General features: G+C 40.3%; 1 protein-coding gene across 6 annotated transcripts in view; it reads left to right on the forward strand.

Moving 5' to 3' along the window:
* shroom3 (shroom family member 3) overlaps window positions 1-22686 on the forward strand; it is an 80986-nt gene that overhangs the window by 23456 nt on the left and 34844 nt on the right. For 4 of the 6 annotated variants that reach the window (XM_023409710.2, XM_023409709.2, XM_087174983.1 and 1 more), the window contains exons 3-4: window positions 9067-9255; window positions 21094-21219. In XM_023409710.2, the coding sequence (XP_023265478.1) occupies window positions 9067-9255; window positions 21094-21219 (315 nt within the window). Of the gene's footprint in view, window positions 1-9066; window positions 9256-15979; window positions 16816-21093; window positions 21220-22686 lie in introns of those variants that run through there. The other 2 variants (XM_087174984.1, XM_087174985.1) reach the window with 2 other exon arrangements.

Here is a 22686-nt window from a genome sequence, read left to right on the forward strand (position 1 = left end):
AAAAATATCAAAATAATAATCACTCCACTAAGGAGGAAAACAAAAGGCTATGCAATCTTTAACTAGCCACAAAACTAGGAAATAAACTTACAACTCAAAAACTCTCACTTGGAGGAAGAAGAACACAAAAACTTTCAGGAACGCTGTGACAAGGGCTGTGACGAAGAGCTGGGGGTGCATGCACGCAGACGAAACACACTGGCACAAGACAAAGGGAGACACAGACTATTTAAACACATGGATGGAAATAGGGCACAGGTGGAAACACTTAGGGCAATCATGCTGAGACCCATGAGGAAGGGCAAGTGACCTGAAACGAGAGGAGAGTTACTTTTCAAAATAAAACAGGAAATGACAGGACAAAACAAAACCAGGACAAGACAACCTCACCACGGTGTGACAAAAACCAGCGACACAGGATCGTGGTCAGATACAACCATACTAGTGTAATCACAAGACTTTACAAAGGATAATGATGTTTTATGTATGAAGAAGTAATCAATATAATAATAATAATTCCCGAATAGGTGTGATGCACAGGTGGAAAAAAAAAAAGTTCTTTCTTTGTGGGATTAAGAAATCTCCATAGGTCAATCAAAGCATAGGACTGCAAAAAGCTTTCTATGCATTCAGCTGTTTTGGATTTAGCGACGATGCGAGTGGAAGATCTATCTAAATAGAATAGTTGACAGAAAATTATTCATAAATTTAGAGTCATCCCAGTTAGGGGCATAGACACAGGCAGACCATAAAGTTTGCCCACCACAATAACAGAACGACCATTAGGATCCGATATGGTTTCAGATGGAATAAATTGTACTGACTTGCTGATTAAAATGCCAGCCCCTCTCGCCTTTCCCTGGAAAGTTGAATGATATACCTGTCCCACCCATCCTTTTTTCAGAGCAATACACCCAGACCCCCGTACATGTGTTTCGGTAAGGAAAGCGATATCGGTTTTTAAGAATTTAAGGTGAGCCAGGACCTTGGAGTGCTTGATGGGATGGTTTAGACCTTTCACATTCTAATTAGTAAACTTAATTGACTGCCCTCCCCCACTGCAAGGCATATTTAAACTAGCCATGCATGGTGATGTAGATGATATTGAAGAATGGCGTTCATATAAGGACTCTGGCGAAGACCAAGAATGAAATAAAATACAACCATGGGACCAAACGGAAACAAAAACAAAATCTTCAAAAGACACACAAAAAAAGGAGAGAAAAAACAAACAAACAAACAAACCCCCCCCCCCCCAAAAAAAAAAAAAAAAATTCTTGTCGGAGGGCGATACAGAAAGCGGCATTGCATCAGCATCAGTGGGAGAGCTAGCTACTTTCTTGCTAGCAGCTGAATTAGCAGCATGTTTGAAACAAGAACAACTCCGTGTAGACGTAATATTTTTCCGCCCAACAAAACCGACTGAGGTTATATAACGTTGAGACAAAGTTCTGGTATATTTATCGGAATTAGGCACTGTTAAGAACACTTAAATTAAAAGTTGCATGTACAGCTCCAGGACCTCACAGTCTCACATGTCAAACGCCATCTTCCCTCGTAGGAATGATTTATGGTAACACTGACGGAAGATCTTTCCAAAGTGTGTTGATGTACTTTGATTTGTCAAGTATTTAGAGAACCCCAGAACTCTAGTGACCCTAAAAGCTCCAGGCTTGTGTGTTTTTGGGAATATGATCCACTTAAATACAATATCAGCTGGCATGACAATAACCTTGAGGTTGGTCTTGCTTTATCTCTACTTGAGGCCATGTCTGGAAAAGGGCCTCTTACAGAGATTTAATCAAATTACATAGCAAATCTGGAGCAAAATCGTACTCTAGAGCAGGAAGACTGTACACACTAGATAATGAGAGCGTAAGGAGCATGTGGTTAATAGGAGCAGGTCAATTTTTCCAGAGGATGATAAACTAGATTAGCCAAATCAGACATCCCTGTCTCAATGTTTTACATATAAACATTGGGCTTGAAGGTTCATTCTTGATCTTGAAAACAGCAGAAAAAACTCAACACCAGAAATAAGCTACTGGTTATACGCAGAGTTTTCTGCAGTTGAGAAGGGTCCTCTCAATGGATGGAGTTGCTCAGTTGTCACAGAGATGTATGAGATGGATGGATGTTATATTGTTCACATGAAAGCAGGTGGTCAACCTAGACATCAAGTTTAGGTGTAACTCTAATTACCACCTACAGCATAAAAGGTCAGTGGCTGTGAGAAGCCTCCTACACAGAGCACAGCATGTTATCAGTTTGAGGAGTGGAGAATAACAAGAGAGAGGAAGTAGGTCCTGGGAAGTCTCATGGCCAATAAGAATCTCTAATCTCACCCAAAGTCTTCATGCCACAAGGAGTCAGCCCTTACAACAAACCATTATACATTAAGATAGATCTTACAGAAGTCCACTTGAATTTACAGAGTATTTCAGCATCATTTCAGATCAAATGACATGAATCATCATCATATCATTTTCAAGGTGGGCACTTAACATGACATTGGGTGCTCTCCCAAGGGAAAGTGAACTTTAGCTGTGTAAAGCAGTCACAGCATCCTGAAGTCATGATAAAACTAGACCCGTCTCTATGAATCAAATCTGATTTAGCATCCAGCTCCAGGTGAAGAAGCTCACAGTGTGGTGAAAGCTTGAAACAACCAAGTTGGACATTTCAACTTGATGGAAATTTCAAGAAGATTTACTATTTATTGATATAAATTGTTATAGTGATTTAAAACTATATTTACTTTAAAATAATATTTTAGCTGTAATTTCCCTATCCTTTTCTGTCCGATTAAAATATTCTTGTCATGTGGCTTCTTTTAGATAAAGTTCCCCAAAATTTGCTTAATTTTGAAACTTTTGTGAACTGCGAACAGCATGAGGTTCAAGTTAGAAGGTGATTTATTCAGACTTGCCTCTGGCTGAATGCTACTGTGAAGTACCTGAAAACTATTGCTAAGGTAAGCTCAGTGCTAGGTAAAAGCTACAGAGAGCAGTGTGTGTGTGTGTGTGTGTGTGTGTGTGTGTGGTGAGATGAAAAGTAACAACATGGTTCCTCCTGTTCTGGTGATTTCAGGGTGTTCTGGCAGCCTTGCATTCCTCTGACCAGCTTGACAGGTTTCACTTTAATGAGCCTTTATCTGTGCACGTGTGTGCGTGTGTGTGTGTGTGTGTGTGTGTGTGTGTGTGTGTGTTTCACATTAGTGTTTAGATGTCTGCTGTATGAAAATTTTTTCTGAATACACACCAGTGGAATGTCCTCAATGAATAATATAAGTCTGGGTGTGTTTCTGTTTTTGTAAGTTGTGTATTGTGGTCTTTATTCATCTCTGTGTTTAAAAGGATTGTAGATTTAAATGGCTCTGTGGGATGGAGGTGTTATCTGATGACAACAGTATCATATACTGTATAAATTCTGATATGAAATGTTTCTTTTCAGCAGTGACTTCATAGTGTAGTGTAAAGCCATATTTTAGGATTTACTCTCGTTGAAATGGGGCACCAGTCCTCTAGGAGGACAACAATGAATACTTCATTGCCAAATTTATCAATCTCATATCGGAAGACATGACTTCTTGCATTTTCTTGTCATCTGGGTTTCTCTGACTTTTCTTTCTCTTTTGGACTGTGAACTCTGAACCAATTTTCGGGGCTTCTGACCTGAAATTGGCCATGTGTGAATTGTTCACGACTGTTTTATCCCCTGAAGGCGGGTGCATGTTTCAGGGGCATCCAATCTTCTCCTGTGTCTCCACTTGGAGAAGAAAGTAATTTTCCACTGAACTTTGGAATAATTTCAATCTAGAGTTTACTTATAAACTTGCACATCCGTCTTCCACCATGACCACAAAACATTAAGTGAAATAACATAGAAAACTACTTGCACTAATAATGGCAGAGAGGAGTAATAGGAGTGTTGATTTCATATTACATCCTTCAAACCTGGAATTAGTCATGATACAAGTGGTTAATTGATCAAACAACAATATAAACATTTCACAAAGCTAATAGTTTATAAATGTGGATTACACAGCAGTTCTTTGACTGTAATAATAATAATATGGACATGCTGGATGTCATGTAGTGTGTGTTACCTTGTGAGAAGGATGCTGACAGTATGGTCACATGAAGGACATTGTCTTAAAATCTACATGTTACATTTCAAACATTCTATGGGATAGAAGTTTGGGGTTAAACTATTGCATAGGAAAATCTCATGAGTTACAGAACAGTTAGATATTTCATTTTACATTCTTCCTTAGATCTGTGTCTGTGAAGGGAGTTCTGCTGGTCACTACCCAGGATTTGAATGTGGTATGTAGTTTATGACTCTTATCTAGAGAGGGACAGAGGAAGAGAGGTTGGTGTGTGTGTGCGTGTGTGTGTGTGTTCATGCATGGCACAGACAGGCCAGGATTCACACCTTAGTGTTAATCAGTCCTTTTGTTGTTACTTGTCCTATACAAAAACAATCAAATATCATTAGACAGATAGAAATCTCCAGTTTATTACAAACTGGAGATTTTGCCTATATTCTCCAGTTGTCTGGTGTCCATTGGTTGATCCTCTGGAGCTGACCCTTTGACCTTTGGTCTGGTTCTGTGTCGTTCGGACATGCTAAAAGCATGGTCTGTTTGTGGAAGAGGGGTCCTTTGTCTCCGTTTCCTATCAATCTGATAGTTTGATGGTGGGAAGAGTCAATTGTTGGTGCCGTAACGCTGCATGTCCTTGTAATGAACTTCCTTAATGGCTTGTGACTGATGCCAGGCGACGTACAGTGGGTACAGAAAGTATTCAGACCCCTTTAAATTTTTCACTCTGTTTCATTGCAGCTATTTGCTAAAATCAAAAAAGTTCATTTTATTTCTCATTAATGTACACTCAGCATCCTATCTTGACAGAAAAAACAGAAATGTGGAAATTTTTGCAAATTTATTAAAAAAGAAAAACTGAAATATCACATGGTCATAAGTATTCAGACCCTTTGCTCAGTATTGAGTAGGAGCACCCTTTTGAGCTAGTACAGCCATGAGTCTTCTTGGGAATGATGCAACAAGTTTTTCGCACCTGGATTTGGGGATCCTCTGCCATTCTTCCTTGCAGATCCTCTCCAGTTCTGTCAGGTTGGATGGTGAACAGCCATTTTCAGGTCCCTCCAGAGATGCTCGATTTGGTTTAGGTCAGGGCTCTGACTGAGCCAGTCAAGAATGGTCACAGAGTTGTTCCGAAGCCTCACTGTTATTTTAGCTGTGTGCTTAGGGTCATTGTCTTGTTGGAAGGTGAACCTTCGGCCCAGTCTGAGGTTCTGAGCGCTCTGGAAGAGGTTTTCTTCCAGGATATCTCTGTACTTGGCTGCATTCATCTTTCCTCCAATTGCAACCAGTCGTCCGTCCCTGCAGCTGAAAAACACCCCCATAGCATGATGCTGCCACCATCATGTTTCACTGTTGGGATTGTATTGGGCAGGTGATGAGCAGTGCCTGGTTTTCTCCACACATACCGCTTAGAATTAACGCCAAAAAGTTCAATCTTGGTCTCATCAGACCAGAGAATCTTATTTTTCATAGTCTGGGAGTCCTTCATGTGTTTTTTGGCAAACTCTATGGAGGCTTTCATATGTCTTGCACTGAGGAGAGGCTTCCGTCGGGCCACTCTGCCATAAAGCCCCGACTGGTGGAGGGCTGCAGTGATAGTTGACTTTTTGGAACTTTCTCCCATCTCCCTACTGCATCTCTGGAGCTCAGCCACAGTGATCTTTGGGTTCTTCTTTACCTCTCTCACCAAGGCTCTTCTCCCACGATTGCTCAGTTTGGCTGGACGGCCAGGTCTAGGAAGAGTTCTGGTCGTCCCAAACTTCTTCCATTTAAGGATTATGGAGGCCACTGTGGCTCTTAGGAACCTTGAGTGCTGCAGAAATTCTTTTGTAACCTTGGCCAGATCTGTGCCTTGCCACAATTCTGTCTCTGAGCTCCTTTGGCAGTTCCTTCGACCTCATGATTCTCATTTGCTCTGACATGCACTGTGAGCTGTAAGGTCTTATATAGACAGGTGTGTGCCTTTCCTAATCAAGTCCAATCAGTTTAATTAAACGGAGCTGGACTCCAATGAAGGAGTAGAACCATCTCAAGGAGGATCAGAAGAAATGGACAGCATGTGAGTTAAATATGAGTATCACAGCAAAGGGTCTGAATACTTATGACCATGTGATATTTCAGTTTTTCTTTTTTAATAAATTTGCAAACATTTTTACATTTCTGTTTTTTTCTGTCAAGATAGGGTGCTGAGTGTACATTAATGAGAAATAAAATGAGCTTTTTTGATTTTAGCAAATGGCTGCAATGAAACAAAGAGTGAAAAATTTAAAGGGGTCTGAATACTTTCCGTACCCACTGTATGTACGCTACAATAGTTTTCCTGGATCATTGAACTATAGTAACGCTGTGCAAGTCTCAATCAATAAAAGCAGTTTGCCAAGTTAAGCATGCCTAGCTGTACTTTTGTGTTGCTGGATAAACCAAGCGGTTCAGGAAGTGAACTCTGGCGTCTGCCTCATCCGTCGATATTACAGTATGTTTGTAACACTTCATACACTACCTGAAATACATACAATCTCCAATCTTCAACAAGACAGTGTGGTGGTTTGACTTGAGGAACAAGAGAGAAAGAGGAAAAAGTGTTGAATAGTTCAAGCAGCTGCACTATGAGCACACAGGTTTTCTGCACCGCAGGAGAAAGAATGTGTATTTCTTCTGTTCCTGTTTGAATTGTCTATTATCAGCTTTTATTTTATTTCTTGTGATTGGACAGGATTGAATGCCCACATAAAAAACTAAAGACAGAAACTCTTGCACACACAGACAGGAGCTATGTGTTGCTGTATTGCAAGCCACTTGGCCAAAAATATGTATTTTCTCGTTAGTGCCGTCACGTGAGATCCCTATGTCTTTAAAGGGCAAGTTATTGTATCTTAACAGATTAAAATATGTTCACACCACACATCTGTGATCTGGCCAGTAGAGACACATACTTTATGTGGCTATGTGTAAATGAAAGTGCCTAAAGTCTCAACTTGATTTTATCAAGATATGTGATACTTGAAATTACAAGTGCAAATGAAGTTGTATATTGTTCCTGCTGGCTCATTGTCACACTGTCAGGGCTTACTGGGACACGGGAATACAACAGTCATAATTAATGTTATTAACAACTAACACCTGTGCTTTACCTGCTACGACAAGTCAAAATGCTGTGAAAAGGTTCTATTAAAATATACAAACCCATGAAATGTAAAATAGACTGTAGGGATTTAGTAGATTAGCAGGGAATTTTATTATTCCAGTTAACCAATTTACGTGGAATAGATTTTATGTGAATGTAGAGGATGTACATCATTGATAATTAGTGTCTAAGCTATGACTTTATCACTCCCCACAAGGAAACACCAACAGAGGGCAGAAATAAGCTGTTAGAATCACTGATGTATGTGTGAGTCACTGGCCCATGTACAGAATGACTGAAAGTAATTTTCTTCTCTCTTTGTCCAAATAACCAAAGGAGTATTTCTCCTCTGACCTCAAAACTTTGACCTCCTCTCTGGTTGATACTACCACAGGTGACCTTTGAACTGTAGTTTACTGAGCACACACAACCACTGTGGTGAAGAGAATTTGATAAATTACTAATATGTGAATGTGATGTTTTAGGATCAGAGACCAGATATGTAGCCAGTCCTGTTTGAACTGGTTGGACTTTTGACGCAGCACACCTGGTTTATTTTGGCAGCCGTGTGATGATTCTGTAGATAAGTCAATCTGCTGTCAAGTGGAAAATCGGGTCTGGATGATTTGTTTTTTTTTTTTCAAAATAGGAAAAGAACATATTGATAGCAGCAAGATAAATTTTAAAAATCCGTCTTTAGGCTGACTATCTGTTACATTACCATCAGTGAAACTCAACACTTTCTGCAAATATTTGACATTAAAAGTGCTATGGCCTCAGGGCGTCGAGTGGCGCAGTGGGTTGAGCAGGCGCCCCATATGTAGAGGCTACAGTCCTCGCTGCAGTCGGCCCCGGTTTGACTCCCGCATCGGACGGCCCTAACCCTTTACTGCATGTCATTCCCCCTCTCTCTGCCTCCCCATTTCCTGTCTCTCTCTACTGTGCTATCAATAAAGGCATAAAAAAAAGTGCTATGGCCACTTGTAAATTGAGGAAGTGTTAGTGTTTTAATGTTTCATTGACAGTAGCTTAACAATGATCGAAAACTAGCAAAGTTGAATTGAGTTATTGAATGAAAATGTGACAGTATTTTGCACTAAAAAGTAGGGGTGGGCGATCTGGCAAAAACATCATATGACACTCTTTTTGGGTATAATCACAATCAACGATCTTAATCACGACCTGCGTTCCATTTAAGTTCTGATTTTATTGTGAAAGTTCTGACCGGAAATTGTGATTTGTGTCAACCTGTTGATTTGATGCTTTTTTTGGATGTTTGTCCCCTCCCCACTACTCTGCTGTCTTCTGTTTACAAATTGTGTGACAACCAGTCACACTTTTGGCTTAGTTCATATATCTGTTCTTGTCCCCGCTCATCCCTGCAGCTGGTGATGGTGGTTCTTGGTCTGCTCAGGTGGAGAACTGGTACATGTGTCAGAACAAGAAACAACCATCGCCAGCTGCAGTTAGCAGGCTAGGTTAACAATGGGCTGGTTAGCAGCGATTGAACATTTGAAATTAAACATCTAAATATAGAAACGTTTAATGACTTGATGTGAACAATTCATCTGAAAAGTAGATCTGTCAAAGAAAGGTCATCCACCCCTACTAAAAAGAGAAAGAGTTATGAATATGACTCATGTTGTTGGTAATTCCACTTTTTTGACTTGGCCACCATCGGGGATTGGCCTTTATTTGTTGTCTGAGACTCATTTGGATACTGGCTTCTATTTGAGAATTTATGTTGTTAGTATATGGAAGATATTCTCTACATTTATTACGACATACATCATGCATGACAAGGAGAATAATTTTCATTTTCTGTGCTTCTCAGGGAGTTTGATCCAGGATACATCAAGGAGTTTGGTACTTCACCTCCCTCACTCCCTGCTCTTCATACTCTTCCTCTTTCTCCCCCCCCCCATTCTTCTTCATCACCACCACAACAACAACAAATACTATTGCAATCCCACCAAAGCAGACCATGTTCAGCAGGAGGAGTTCAACTGCGCATCAAGAACAGGTAGGAGAACTATAAGAAACCATCTAGGCCAAAACTGAATACTTAACATGTATATACATATATACTGGTACTAAGCATGCATACACATATATGTGTATATACTGTATATTCAGTATGTATGTATGTGTGAGCTTGAGTTTGTATTTATCCAGAAGGCACCAAACTTTAACCAGACGTTGCTACCACAAGGTGGTACAAGTAAGAGACATCCTCTTTCTATAAAACGTTGGATGGTGATTTACATTTGTTTTACTTTCTCCAAAGTCAAAACAAAAAAGGAAAACTGTTTGGGCCTCAGCTACATTCGTTAGCTAACTCAGATGACTAGATTACAAGTTATCCAGAGTTGTTTCCAAGGACAAGGAGAATTTCATAATACATTGTTTTGTGGGGTTACAGTTTGGGATGCTGTCAGAGTGTAGGCTAACATTAGCAGCTCTGTGGTTCTCTTTATTGGATTTGGGGAAGTTTACACTCCAGCAACCCCAGCAAGCATGACCCAAGATAGAGTTACATTCAGCATACACATTGGTTAGGCCTCATCGTAACTCTAATCTATTCATCCAAGTCTGCAATCTTAGCAGCTATATAGGGTTATGTGGAATGAAAAATAGCAATACCAGAACAATCCTTTTTCTTTATTTCAATGACCTCTACATTAACTGGTGAGGATGCTGACTTTGGGCAATTCACTTTTATACACTGAATCAATCGATATGTCAGTGTCCACAACTGGACTGTTTGTTCAGCTTAAGTGAAAAACTAAATAAGAGATCATTAGTCTTGAACTTGACTGAAGGCAGGTTGGATGGATGCTGCCCTCCTTTGGTGAATAGTATTTCTTTTAGAAAGATAAGATGGTGAGCATGTGAGAGACTGCTTCAGAAGAGAACACCTCAGACTTTTGGTTGCAGCTGTAAGTGTTGCTGACAGGGACATCCTATCTGGTATATGATAATGGTTGAGATACATTTTTAAACATCAGTTGGTCATACACCCTGTGGGTTAAAACAGGAAGTGATGTCAAATGAGTCACAGGTTTACTGTTGTCGACTGAGGAGGTCATCACCCTTGGTGGTGTGAGACTTTCTTCAAACATGTGAAATTTGGGGCAGATTGAAGAATGTATATTTGAGCAAGCAACTTTGTGTTTCCTGGCGAAACATTGAAATTCGCTGCACCGCCATGGTCAATGAAAAGTCACAGTTTTCACTATAAAGCATCATCAAGGTCTTAAGAATTTCTGACCAAGTTTGAGGTGGCTGTGGTCAACCCCCTAGGAGGAGTACATAAAATTGTATAACATGACATTTCCTGTCGCCATAAGGTGGCACTATGACTATAACTAAATATTGACAGATGTGTTCAGGACAGGACTCTTATCAAATATATATTGTTTGGGGCAGTTTGGACAATGTGTACTGGAGTTATAATGAGTTGAATTTTCATGGTGACTCATCGAAATTCGCCATGACATTACGAGCAGGTTGTTCAACAAAAAACTCAAAAGCTTTGCTATTTAGTGTTGCAAAGGTCTTAATGTTGGACAGACCAGATATGATGTCAATCGGATTAATTTTCTAAGAGGAGTTCGTCAAATTCCAATGCCTTTAAATTGGAATAAAAATTGGCTTCTTAGCCAGTCATCATCATGGGCCAGAAGATCATTATGGTCTCTGGACACTCGCTCCCCTCTGACTCTTCCATTCCTATAGGCCTCTAAGCAGAGCCAGTGCATCCATCATGCAGCATTACGCACAGGTATCACTGCTGTATTTATATGTTTACAGCCATCAGGCTGATTGATTATGATTCTGTTCTCAACAGACTCCTCATCTGAGTCTGGGTCTGACTGAGGCTCAAACATGTGACTGTAACCACCTTGATACTCTTTGCTCTTTCATCTGTCAACCTGGAGCAAGCAGGTGGTGGGTGGGGCACAAAGCCTGATCCAGATTTCTAAATCAGGAAGTAAGAGTAGATGAGCTTCAGACCGAATTTTCCCTCTTTTTTTAACATTTTAGGTAGGAAAACCATGTTAAACCAAATAGTAATCATAGCAGAGGATTTTCACGGAGTTTAAAACATCTCTTGAGAGTAGGGATGCCCCAATTGATTGGCTGCTGATCATGATTTGATGATTTTCATTAAAAATACATGATCAGTAGATCGGAATCAATGCTCCTAGTCACCAATCACCTTAAAACCAAAGACCTGTGGTGTCTGTGTTCTACCGTACTATTGTCTTTCTCTCCCTCCCTCTCTCTCTTTTTCACACACACGCACACACACACACACACACACACACACACACACACACACACACAGTGTAATGTGTATAAACACTTTATGTTCAGACAAACAGTCTAGAAATACTGACAGTTTCATCCTAATATGGAGGTCTGCTCCTCGAAATACTCTGTGTGTGTGTATGTGTGTGTGTGTGTGTCTGTGTGTGTGTAAGTGTGTGTGTGTGTGTGTATGTGTCTGTGTGTGTGTGTGTCTGTAATGAACATCACAGCCTCAGGATGGTGCTGGTGTGACTGTAGACTCTTTTAGTCTTGTTGATTTTTCTTGTGTCCTTTTGTCCAGTCCCCCACTGTTATCATCAAAGTTGGTTACTGTACTTAACTCTTTAATGTTTTAGTCCTTGAAATATCTTCTCCACTGTAGAGCTCATTGCTCTAAGATATATAGAGTGCTTTTATTTTGGAAGAGTGAATGAACAGTTACAGCAAGCTTTCCTGCAAGCTAAGTTAGATCTTAGTGTGTCCTGCGGAAGTGCTGTTGAGCAACATGTTTGCAGGAGAACTCTTGTAATATTAGACATTAGAATTTAATCTACTATTTATCCCATAGATAAATAGATAAACAGGCAAAATTACTCTATTCTCCCACATCTCATGGGCCTTGGGTGATTATCAGACACCACCAAGGGGAGAGGAGTGGATAGAGGGGGTGGGTGATAGAGAGGATATTTGTGATTGGTGCAAAAACAGGAAGTCGGCCATCAGAGCCCCATGAGGCTGGGTGTTAATCTGGACAGACAGACTGATTTATAAACACACACGCTGCCTTTCTCTATCTCCTTTCCTTTCCTTTCCTTTCCTTTCATTCCCTTTCCTTTCCTCAGATGTTTCTTTAGTTTCCTTGAGGAGGTTCCAAAGGTCCCTGAAGAGGTACAGAGTCAAGGCACCCTTGTGTATGGGTATTTTCTAAGAATTTTGACACACACATTAACATGATTTCACAAGTATTTTTTGACACACTCACACACACACACACACACACACACACACACACACACACACACACACACACACACACAGTTAAAGTGTGTTTTCTGGTTTTTGCTCATGCATCTCTCGCTCCAATTTTGTTTTCCGGGTAGATAAGAGAGGTTATTATGGGCTGGAGGAACAGTTTCCAACGGCAACAGATAAGGTCTCTGTTCAGAGAGACACACCCACACCCACACCCACACACACACACACACACACACACAAACACACACACACACACACACACACACAAACAGAGGACAGTTTGAATCAGACTGTGTCATTCTTTTTCTAAATGGTTCACGATAAAACTTTATATCAGGTAATTTAGATTTCCATTTTATGTTTGTTTGAGAGTTTGTTTTGATCTGGGTGCAGATTCAAAATTAAATACATACACACGTTTTCTGTTATGAATATAACACATTTAGAGGACTGAGTGCATTGTCTGTCAGTGCTATAGTTCTCATGGGCTGTTAGGTAGCAAGCTAGTCACCAGATGACCATCTCAACTAGATTTTGTTAAAGTTAAGGCAGTTCAAATCTGGCAACCCCACCTTGAGGACAGGACTTTTTTGAAATGCAACATGTAGTCACTGCACCCAGCCAGGATAGGAAACGAAAACAGTCCAATGCTAACTGGAACCACAATGTCTCATTACGTATTTGTTTCTATTCCAGTTAAACAGATACATGTTAGGCAACTTTGGAGTTGTTGTGTGATGGATTGTTTCTTCTTTGGATGGAGCCAGGCTAGAAGTTTTTCTTCTAGCTGCGTCCAGTGTTTATGCTAAGGTAGTCCAAACATGTACTGGACACAGAGGCATTCAGAAAATGTCATTGTTCCTGTTGTCTTACATAAGTGCACAGCTTATAAGAGGTCGTCTGTGCCTAACAATAAAGTTAAAGATCTTGGCCCTGGTCCCATTAGGTTTAAGTTAGTGTTGGTCCTAGAGGAGGCTTTGGGGTCTTGGAAGAGATTAAAGTGGTTTCAGGGGTCCTTGAGAAATTACCAGATGTTTAAGGAGGCTCAAATGGTTCATAGGTCTTTGAGGACACATGGTGATCTTGAGTGGGTTTCAGGGGACCTTGAGAATAGTGATAATGATGATGCTTACCTTACTCTGTTCTCCATTGTTGTTTTGTGTGTTAGTATGCTAACATTTGCTAAGTAGCACTGACCACAAAGTACAGCTGAGGCTGATGAGAAATCAGTTTTGTAGATATGTTGTCATAAATTATGAGCTATCAGGAGCTCCCTTGTTGCTCACAACTGTACCTTACACACAGTCCTGAAGCATCACTGAAGTCTCCCTGTCAAATAGTGTGATCCATGATGTCATGCTGGAGTCCACCTGTATCTCCCCCAACTTCTTCTCCTGTATGAACTGTATGGAAGAGGAATCAAAGAACATTATCCTCACAGCACTGCTGACTCTGTCCAGGTGTGACTAAGGCCTCTGGAGCATGTAGATGATTGCATCATCCACCCCAACATGGGGCTGATATGTGAACTGCAGGTGGTCCAATAATGAGCTCAGTCTTGGAACACCAAAGCGGCCCAGACACAGGCTCAGGTTGAATAGGTAATGAAGGACACCACAGCTTTTAAGGACTCTGCGGCTGATGTGGTCGGGTCTAGCCACCTTCCCCTGATGCAGCTTCTGCAGTTTGCTGACTAAAATGTGGAATGGAGAAATGGAGAGACTTCCATCTGCTGTTTCCCTGAAGCTTGTCAGTGCCCCACCCTTGTAGGGATGCCGTTATACACACTGATGTAGCCAGTGACATAGTCAGTAAAACTATTAATGTCCTCTCCATGTTTTTAACAGAAGGACAGTAAGGAGATGGTCACATCTGTTGGTCCCAGAATGTAGGTAGGGTAGAGGAGAAAAAGACATGAAGTCACCTGAGATGGCAGTGAAGGTGATTGCTGCATAGATGCAATAGAGCTGATGATATCGTACTAAACAAGAAATTTATTAAGGATAACTTAACATAAGTACACTAGAACATATTAAGTCAGTGATCAGTAGTGTGGGTGTTGGATGTGAGGAAAGATGGAAGTGCTAAACTACCTTTAACATGAACTGAGGCCTTAACCAGACACAATCCGAAACCAGACAGAATCAAGTTAGGTGGCTATGGGGCACCAGCCATCCAGGAGGGTGAGTGAGAGAGCGCCATCTTTAAACCACCCAGTTTATAAACTCCAAACAGGTGAAGCCAATCCTTCAATGAGATGGGGAGGCAAAGAAATGAGAAAGAACCTGAAAGGACTGAAGCTTGGCCAGGCCAAAACAAAGACTATCATGTGGCCCAGGGCCAAAACCAATCATTTCAACCAAAAACTGGTGCTTCAGACTGGTGCTGCCAAAGTCATTCAGATTCATCCTTGAATATCTGTAATACGTAATAAGTTATTTTTTGGGCATTTTTTGCCTTCATTCTGATAAGAGACACATCATAATGTGACAGGAAAGTCAGGGAGAGAGAGAGAGGGGATGACATGCAGCAAAGGGCCATGGGTCAGACTTGAACCTGGGCCGCTGCGGTTAGGACTACGCCTATGTGGTACATGCTCTACCATGTGAACCACAGGCACCAACCGACTGACTGACAGTGCCCTCCATACAGCATGTCACTAGCATGGCTAAAATGATTGTCAACATATATTTCTCATCATAGTTTTTGTTGACAAATTTAATACTTAATAATCAATAACTTATTAATATTTTTTTCAATAAGTAACAATTTACTTCTAAAATTTAAAGTAACTTGGCTAATACTGATAAGTAATTCCTAGTCTTTGTCGATACGTCTCTCCTTGTCTTTGGACTCCAGTTTGCCAAACAGCAATAATCTAAGAGTCACTAATAGTGAGTTCATTGTTCCCTGTGGAACCACATGCTGCATCATGAGATGTCTTCCTCCCCACAGCTTCAAAATCCATTGCTGTTGCTGTTTACAATAATCCACTGTTTTCAACAACTCTTTCTCTCTCTGCTTATCCGTCTTCCCTCCTCACTATTCTGCTGCTCCTCCCTACCTCTCTCACCTTTGTATGTGTTATGGCTTCTTTTTTACCTCTGACTCCCTCCTCAAGTTATTCTCTATTTTATTTTTATTTCACAGCTGTTAAACAGGAATGACAAAATTGTGGCAATCCCTTGCTCTCATTCCGTGGCCTTTTTTTCATCCACCTTTCCTTTATCTCTCTCACTATTTCCTTTATTTCTCCTCTCTATCAGTCAGTTTCAGTTGGTTCATTCCTCAGTATCTTCTCCCCAACAACTGTTATCTCTCTGTAGCCTCCCTCCCTTTCTTTCTACTCATTCCTTACTCTCTTTTTTTCCTCCCTCCTCTCTCTCTCTATCCTCAGACGCTCAGTGTCTCTCACACACACACATCAACAGCTACCTTTCAGACGAAGCTGGGCCAAGGATGTTTACTTCATGCTTTTATCGTATGGCAGCCTAATGACACTTAATTGCTTCATTTGCTAAACGAGCTTGGGGCTGGGGACCGATGCAGCTCGACTCGATTCGACGTGCCAGCCCCAGACTGGAACTGTAGCAAAGAGACAGAGGAGAGGGTGGTAGAGACAGGATCAGTAGAGGCGAGTATATGAACATAGAAAATACAGGATTAGAGCAGTTCCCTCTGTGTGAGTTGCATCATTTTCAGTGGAGACACAGCAGATAGTGGACTGCACCATTAGAGACTCATTTGACTTGGAAAGAAGGTGTTAATTTTCATTAGCTTTCTTGTAGAGGAAAGGGAGGTTTTTAGGTTAGTATAGAAAAACTTAAGAAAAGATGTGTCAAAGGAAAATGGCTGTAAATCCAAGTTAAGTAGACAATGGAGTAGTAGGACAAGTGGTTTTGGAAGTCTTGAACGGTTGAGTAGAGAGAGCTAAGTAGAATTTAGATTCTTTCTTCTTTCTTGGAGCTTTTTAGTTAAAAAGAATTACACCAAGCAACGGTGACGAGAGAATAAAGGGTGTGAAAATGGAACACTAACGTTTTGAGTTAGAGAGGAAAAGAAGATTTGAAAAGTAGAGCAGGACAGAAAGCAGTAGAGCAGAAACTAGAATAAAGTGGACTTTGAATCAAGCCATGGAGTTGCTTGAGGTGTTTTACCGCAGGAAGCTCCGGAAGAAGCAGAAAAAAGCGGAGCTGGGCCGGTCAGATGGGGCATTATGTCGGTCGCCGTCAGAGGCCAGCGTCAACAGCCTGGCGACTGGTCTCATCTCCAAAGTCCTCAGGTTCACCTCCAGGTAAAATAAGTCACATGTTTAATTTATTCAGTCTGACAAGAGCCAATCAGGAAAAGAGGTCAGTTTTTTTCAGGTCATGAAAGCAAAGTTATGCTAAAAGAGAACTTTTGCTGTCAAGTTAGACAGTTGTAATGGGTAACAAACTTCATGCATTTACCATTGAAAAATGGTATCAAGCTTAATTTGATAATCATTGTCGTCCCAATTTTTTCATCATCACGAAAATTCGATAGAACAATCTTTGTGACATTTGTAACAAGTGAGATTTGTGTAAAACTGAATCTGTAAAATGTATACATTTGATGTAGTAGACAGTAGCAGCATGCACAACTCCAAACTACAAAGCAATGCATCAGGTGCACAGTTGTTCCAATCTACATAAAAAAAAACAAAATTACAGATAACACTCACAGATAGCTTTCTTGGTTAATGCAAGAAAACTATTTATCTGTGAGCGCCGGCATAACTTTGATATATTTATGAGAACATGGCATTTATAACTTACACATAACATTTCAGACTTGACCTTTGTGTCTTTGAAATATATAAGATCTTAAAACTTCTGTGAATTGGACATAGAATTTGGACATAGAATTTGTGACTGACATGGACCTGTGCCTGAATTACACATGGTTTTGGTGACTTTGGCATGACCGTGATAGAAACTGTTTTATTGTGAATGCAAGGCTAACTTAATACAAGAGGAAATGCTTTTTAATGTGTCTGCATTAATGTGGTCTAGGTTTCAGAATTAGACTTGCATTTCAAACAAACCAAATCAAACCACACCATAGCCAAACCAGTCCCCCCGGACCTGATGGAGAGGGTGAATATCAGTCTAATGGCGATGATAACGTGTTGAGATATTCCAGTCATGTCCTGCCATTAAGCCAGGATCCTGTGGTTCAGAGACATTCAGTCTTTCATGTCTCTGTCTCCTACTTACTCAGATAAAATCTTTTCCTGTTTATCTGTGAGGATAAATATGGAGCAGCAGAACATGTCAAATATGACGAGGATGAGGAAAGACTGCCATACTTGTCGACGTCTTTGTTATCATAACTGGTTAGATAACACATTCAAAAATAATGATGTTGATTTCATAAAAATTATCACTACAAACAAAAACCCTTTATTTTATCACTGAAACATTACCATGAAATTAAGATTTTGTAACCAATTTATTTACTCTGTTTTTGTATATTAAGCATTACAGATACAAAACACAATCAAGAGCAAGAACTCATTGTCCATTATCCAGGATGCACCTATGGTTTTCTGAATCAAACTTTTCAAGTCTGTGGGTTTTATTCTTTATTGCAAACATTACATTTTTAGTGTGTGAAATAAAGCTTGCTTGTCCTTTTTAAGGACTAAAGAAATTTAAGATGAATTATTGTAATTTCTGAAGTAATAGACAGCAGAATTAAATAATGGCTGGTCCCTAATAAAGACCAAAGTTAAAATAATCTCCTTTCCTAACCACTTCTCCTCGACCTCGGTGGAAAACTGCACTTACACTAAGGTTTTTTTAAGCTAATTTAATGTATAACAAAGGGACGATAAATACTCATTTCCTAACCACAAAAACAAAAAATCTATACTGTTTTCATTCAGTAATTCCAATAACTTCTGCTTTGCTGTTTTCCAGTGGCATGTGAAGTTAAGATTAATGAAATTTAAGACTTCCTGCAGATGAGGGATTATGCCATTTGAGCCTCTGTAAATCTTTTAGTGTGAAACATCCACACAGGAAGTGTTGTGTTTCATTGACAGTGGATAGATAGATAGATAGATAGATAGATAGATAGATAGATAGATAGATAGATAGATAGATAGATAGATAGATAGATAGATAGATAGATGATTAAATATTGCTATATTTAGACATCAACCCAGTCATGGGCAGAAGGTTAAGACCGGCCTACTGTGCGTTGCGCTGTAGCTGGAGACCCTTGGCTGGAACCCAGGTGGCTGTGGTTGCCGTGATTGCCGTGGTAATCCTGGAGATGCGGGATCTAGGTGGATTCTCCTGGAGGCTGTCTCCCATTATCACGGTCATGGATTCTGCCGGTGTCTCAGCGTTTCAACTCTGGTGGAGTTTGCCAGCAGACTTTCTGTCTCGGGAACTCGTGATTACTGGTAGGCTTCTCTACAGGTGGTCGTGGGCAGATGTGTTATCTCTTGCGGGTCGATGAGAAATAAACTCTAATGCACTTAACTTTGGCTGGATAACTTTAGAGGAGACTGGCATTGACCAGATGACTCTAAACTGGCAAAAATCTTCAAAAAGGAAAACGTGATAATGATTAAAGTTACAAAAATTACTCTGAGGCACTTCTGTTGTTTTGGTTCAATTGGTCTTGACTTGGCTTATAAAAATAGAAGATCACCCAAGATGACAAAAAGAATATTACTTGGAGCACGTGGCAAAGAAAGAATAAAGGACGCCAACAAACAATAAAGTGGAAAAATGGCTGAGAGCCATGAGTTTGTGGCTAGCAGTTTAGAGCTAAGAGCCGGGCAGTTGGTAAGAGCCTGGACTACAGAGCTAACAGAGCTATTGAGCCAAGCTTTGAGCAAAGTGTGAATTGATCACAACTGTTTTATCCCCTGGGGGCTGGTGCATGTTTCACCAGCGTCACCCGTCTTCTCCTGTGTTTCAGCTTGGAGAAGAGAGTAATTTTCCACGGAACTTTTGAATAGCCATGACCACAAAACATTAAATGAAATAACATATAAAACTAATGGCACTAATAATGAAAGACAGGAATAATACAAGTGTTGATTTCATATTACGTCCTTCAAAACCTGGAATTAATCATAATACAAGTGGTTAACATTTCCGAATGCTAACAGTCTATAAATGTGGATTACAGAAAAGTTTTTTAACTGTAATAATAATAATATGGACATTCTGGATGTTATGTAGTGTGTTTTACCTTGTGTGAAGGATGCTGACAGTGGTCACAATGGTCACATGAAGGACATTGTGTTAAAGTGTACATGTTACATTTCAAACAGGCTATAGGATAAGAAGTCTGGAATTGAACTATTACATAGAAACATCTCAGGAGTTAAAGAACAGTTAGATATTTAATTATTTATTCTTCCTCAGATCTGTGTCTGAAGAGCATTCTGCTGGTCACTTCATAGGATTGGAATGTGTGTTGTAGTTTATGATTCTTATCAAGAGAGGGACAGAGGAAGGAGGGTTGGTGTGTTTGTGCATGTGTGTTTAAGCATGGCACAGAGAGGCCAGGATTCACACCTTAGTGATAATCAGTCCTTTTGATGTTACTTGTCCTATATAAGAAACAATCAAATATCAATAGACAGAGTCTTATTGTTACAAACTGAATATTTTGCCTATGTTCTCCAGTTGCCTGGTGTTCACTCATTGATCCTCTGGAGCTGACCCTTTGACCCTCGGTCTCGTTGTGTATACCTCTCACATGCTGAGAGCATGGTTTATTTGTGAGAGAAGGGTCAATTTGATAGTCTGATGGTGGGAAGAGTAACAAAGTGTCAGTTTTGGGTCCATAACTCTGCATGTCCTTACAATGAACTTCTTTAATGGCTTGTGACTGATGCCATGCCAGGTATGTATGCTACAATAGATAGATAGATAGATAGATAGATAGATAGATAGATAGATAGATAGATAGATAGATAGATAGATAGATAGATAACCCTAACCCTAACCCTAATCCTAACCCATGTGCATGGACCAGTCCAGTTTACTATCCGGACTGTAGGGGGTCTAGATCATGTTCAACCTGTGGCCTCAGAAGGCGGAGAAGCAGCCGCTCCAGGGTATTCATGATGTGACAAGAAGAACAAGCAGTCCTGCAACACGTGGTCTGGCCCCCACAGAGACCTCATCTCAAACATTATGGAGTCAGTTTGGTCTCACATGAAGAGACAGAAGACACTGAGTGCTGTTTTTAAGACAAATATTGATTTGATTGAGCTTTTTCTGTTTACTTTATATGTAGGAAATTAACTGATAAATAAAAACTATTTGTGGGATTATTTTTGAAAACATCCTCACTTGACTGTCTGGACTATTTCTTATCCAGGTCCAGTAATTTCCTATTGTCTCTGCCTGTTGCCAGGCAACAAAAGCTGCTAAAAGTGGTAAAGAGCTATTAAGATTTTAGTTTGTAAGAGTGTCTTTTGAGGTGATGGTGTAATGATTATGGCTGAACTGCAAACATACCCATGAATCCAACACTGTTCATACACTAATTCTGTCTTTGTATTATAACCCAACAGACGCAGTCAGCCAGCATCTCGTCCTCATTCATGGCATTCAACGAAGCTTGGTGAGGTTCAGCAGGAGTCAGAACAGGAAAAGATGGAAACAATGAGCAGCGCCTGCCACCACACCTATCACACCAGGTCAGCACTCCAAAACAGCTCTAATAACAAATATCCATAATTTACACCTGGGTCCTTGCTCTAACTCTGCCCCCATATTTATTCCTTGGATCAGTTGATGTGCTAGCCAGTTAGCAGCCTTTTAGCCAGCACACTGCTACCAGAGATGAATATTTAAATATGAAGATAATGCAGAAAAACCATGCAGAAGATTTAGTGCCCAACCAGAATTGTCCTTCTACTTTTCTTATGGTAGTAGTGTGTTTTCTGCATTTCTGCCACTGTAATTAGTTTCTTGTTGAATCTAACTTGTTTTAAATCCACCCCGTAGTATTTTCTCCTCTTCTATCTCAAACATACAGTTTGAATGATGTGCTGGCAACAAGTGGCAGCAAGTCCGCATAGCTCGTAGTTCTTTTTGCATTTTTTGCAAATGAATATATATACTATATATTTTGTATATTTTTTGTCGATTTAAGTTTTTCATTTTACGTCGTTGTTTCATCTGATGATGGAGAAAATAGTGTACACAAAGGAAGAACTCCTGGCTTTAAAGTGTACTAGATATGGAGTTAAACATCCCATACCAGCTGAGCTGAAGAAGCTGTACCTTGGATGCAGAGCCGGGGCTAAGCTAAAGGCTAGGAGATGCAGATATAAGCCTTTTCTACCATCGAGCCTTAAGGGAAATGTCAGCTCCCGGGCTAACAAGTATGATGAACTGGAGGCACTTGTGAAGAAACAGCGAGCCTATCGTGAGTGTAGTCTCATGTATTTCACAACGACCTGGTTACAACATCCTGACCATTTGTGGATTTACACGGCTTCACTGGAGTATGCGCAGACAGAGACGCCAGAGCAATTGGAAAGAATAAAGGTGGTGACTAGTTCTGCTTGTGAACAAAAGATGGTGCAGGCCCTGCTCACAGTGAAGGAGAAGATCTGCTGTCGGGATATCGAACTGTTGGCAGTTGGTCTTAGACTGTACTATGTACCAAGCCAGTTCTCTCACATCGTCACCACTAGAGGTGGACATGATTAATCGATAATTGATCATTAAGAATTTTGTCGATCACGTGGAATCTGATGAATTTAACATGTATCAACAAGGTTGTGTTGTGTAGTGCGTCTTGAAGCAATGCAATGAATTTCACTACGTGGCAGCAACCAGCCGGGGTACACAGTTTAAATTTTCAACAGAGAAAAATAAATACTCAGCTGCTGGTGTGCAGGCTGCTGTAGGCATCCCAGGTAAACATGAAGACAGCAAGGCGAAATCTGGTGTTGGAACATTTCGAGCTAAAAAATAACAAAGCTCATTGTAAACATTGTAATGCCATGTATAATCTATAATCTATAATAATATCACCATGGCAACAAGAGTGAACGCTGGCGCAACTTGCTGCCGCTGCTCGCCGGTAACCTAACTTTTTAACTTTTAATATTTTTTTTTTCAACTTTTCAGAAGTTCTGACTTATTTTATAGTT

The sequence above is a fragment of the Seriola lalandi genome, unplaced genomic scaffold (genome assembly GCF_002814215.2).
Source record: "Seriola lalandi dorsalis isolate HSWRI2012SDOR001 ecotype SW California unplaced genomic scaffold, Sedor1 jcf7180002054404, whole genome shotgun sequence".
Taxonomy (NCBI): domain Eukaryota; kingdom Metazoa; phylum Chordata; class Actinopteri; order Carangiformes; family Carangidae; genus Seriola; species Seriola lalandi.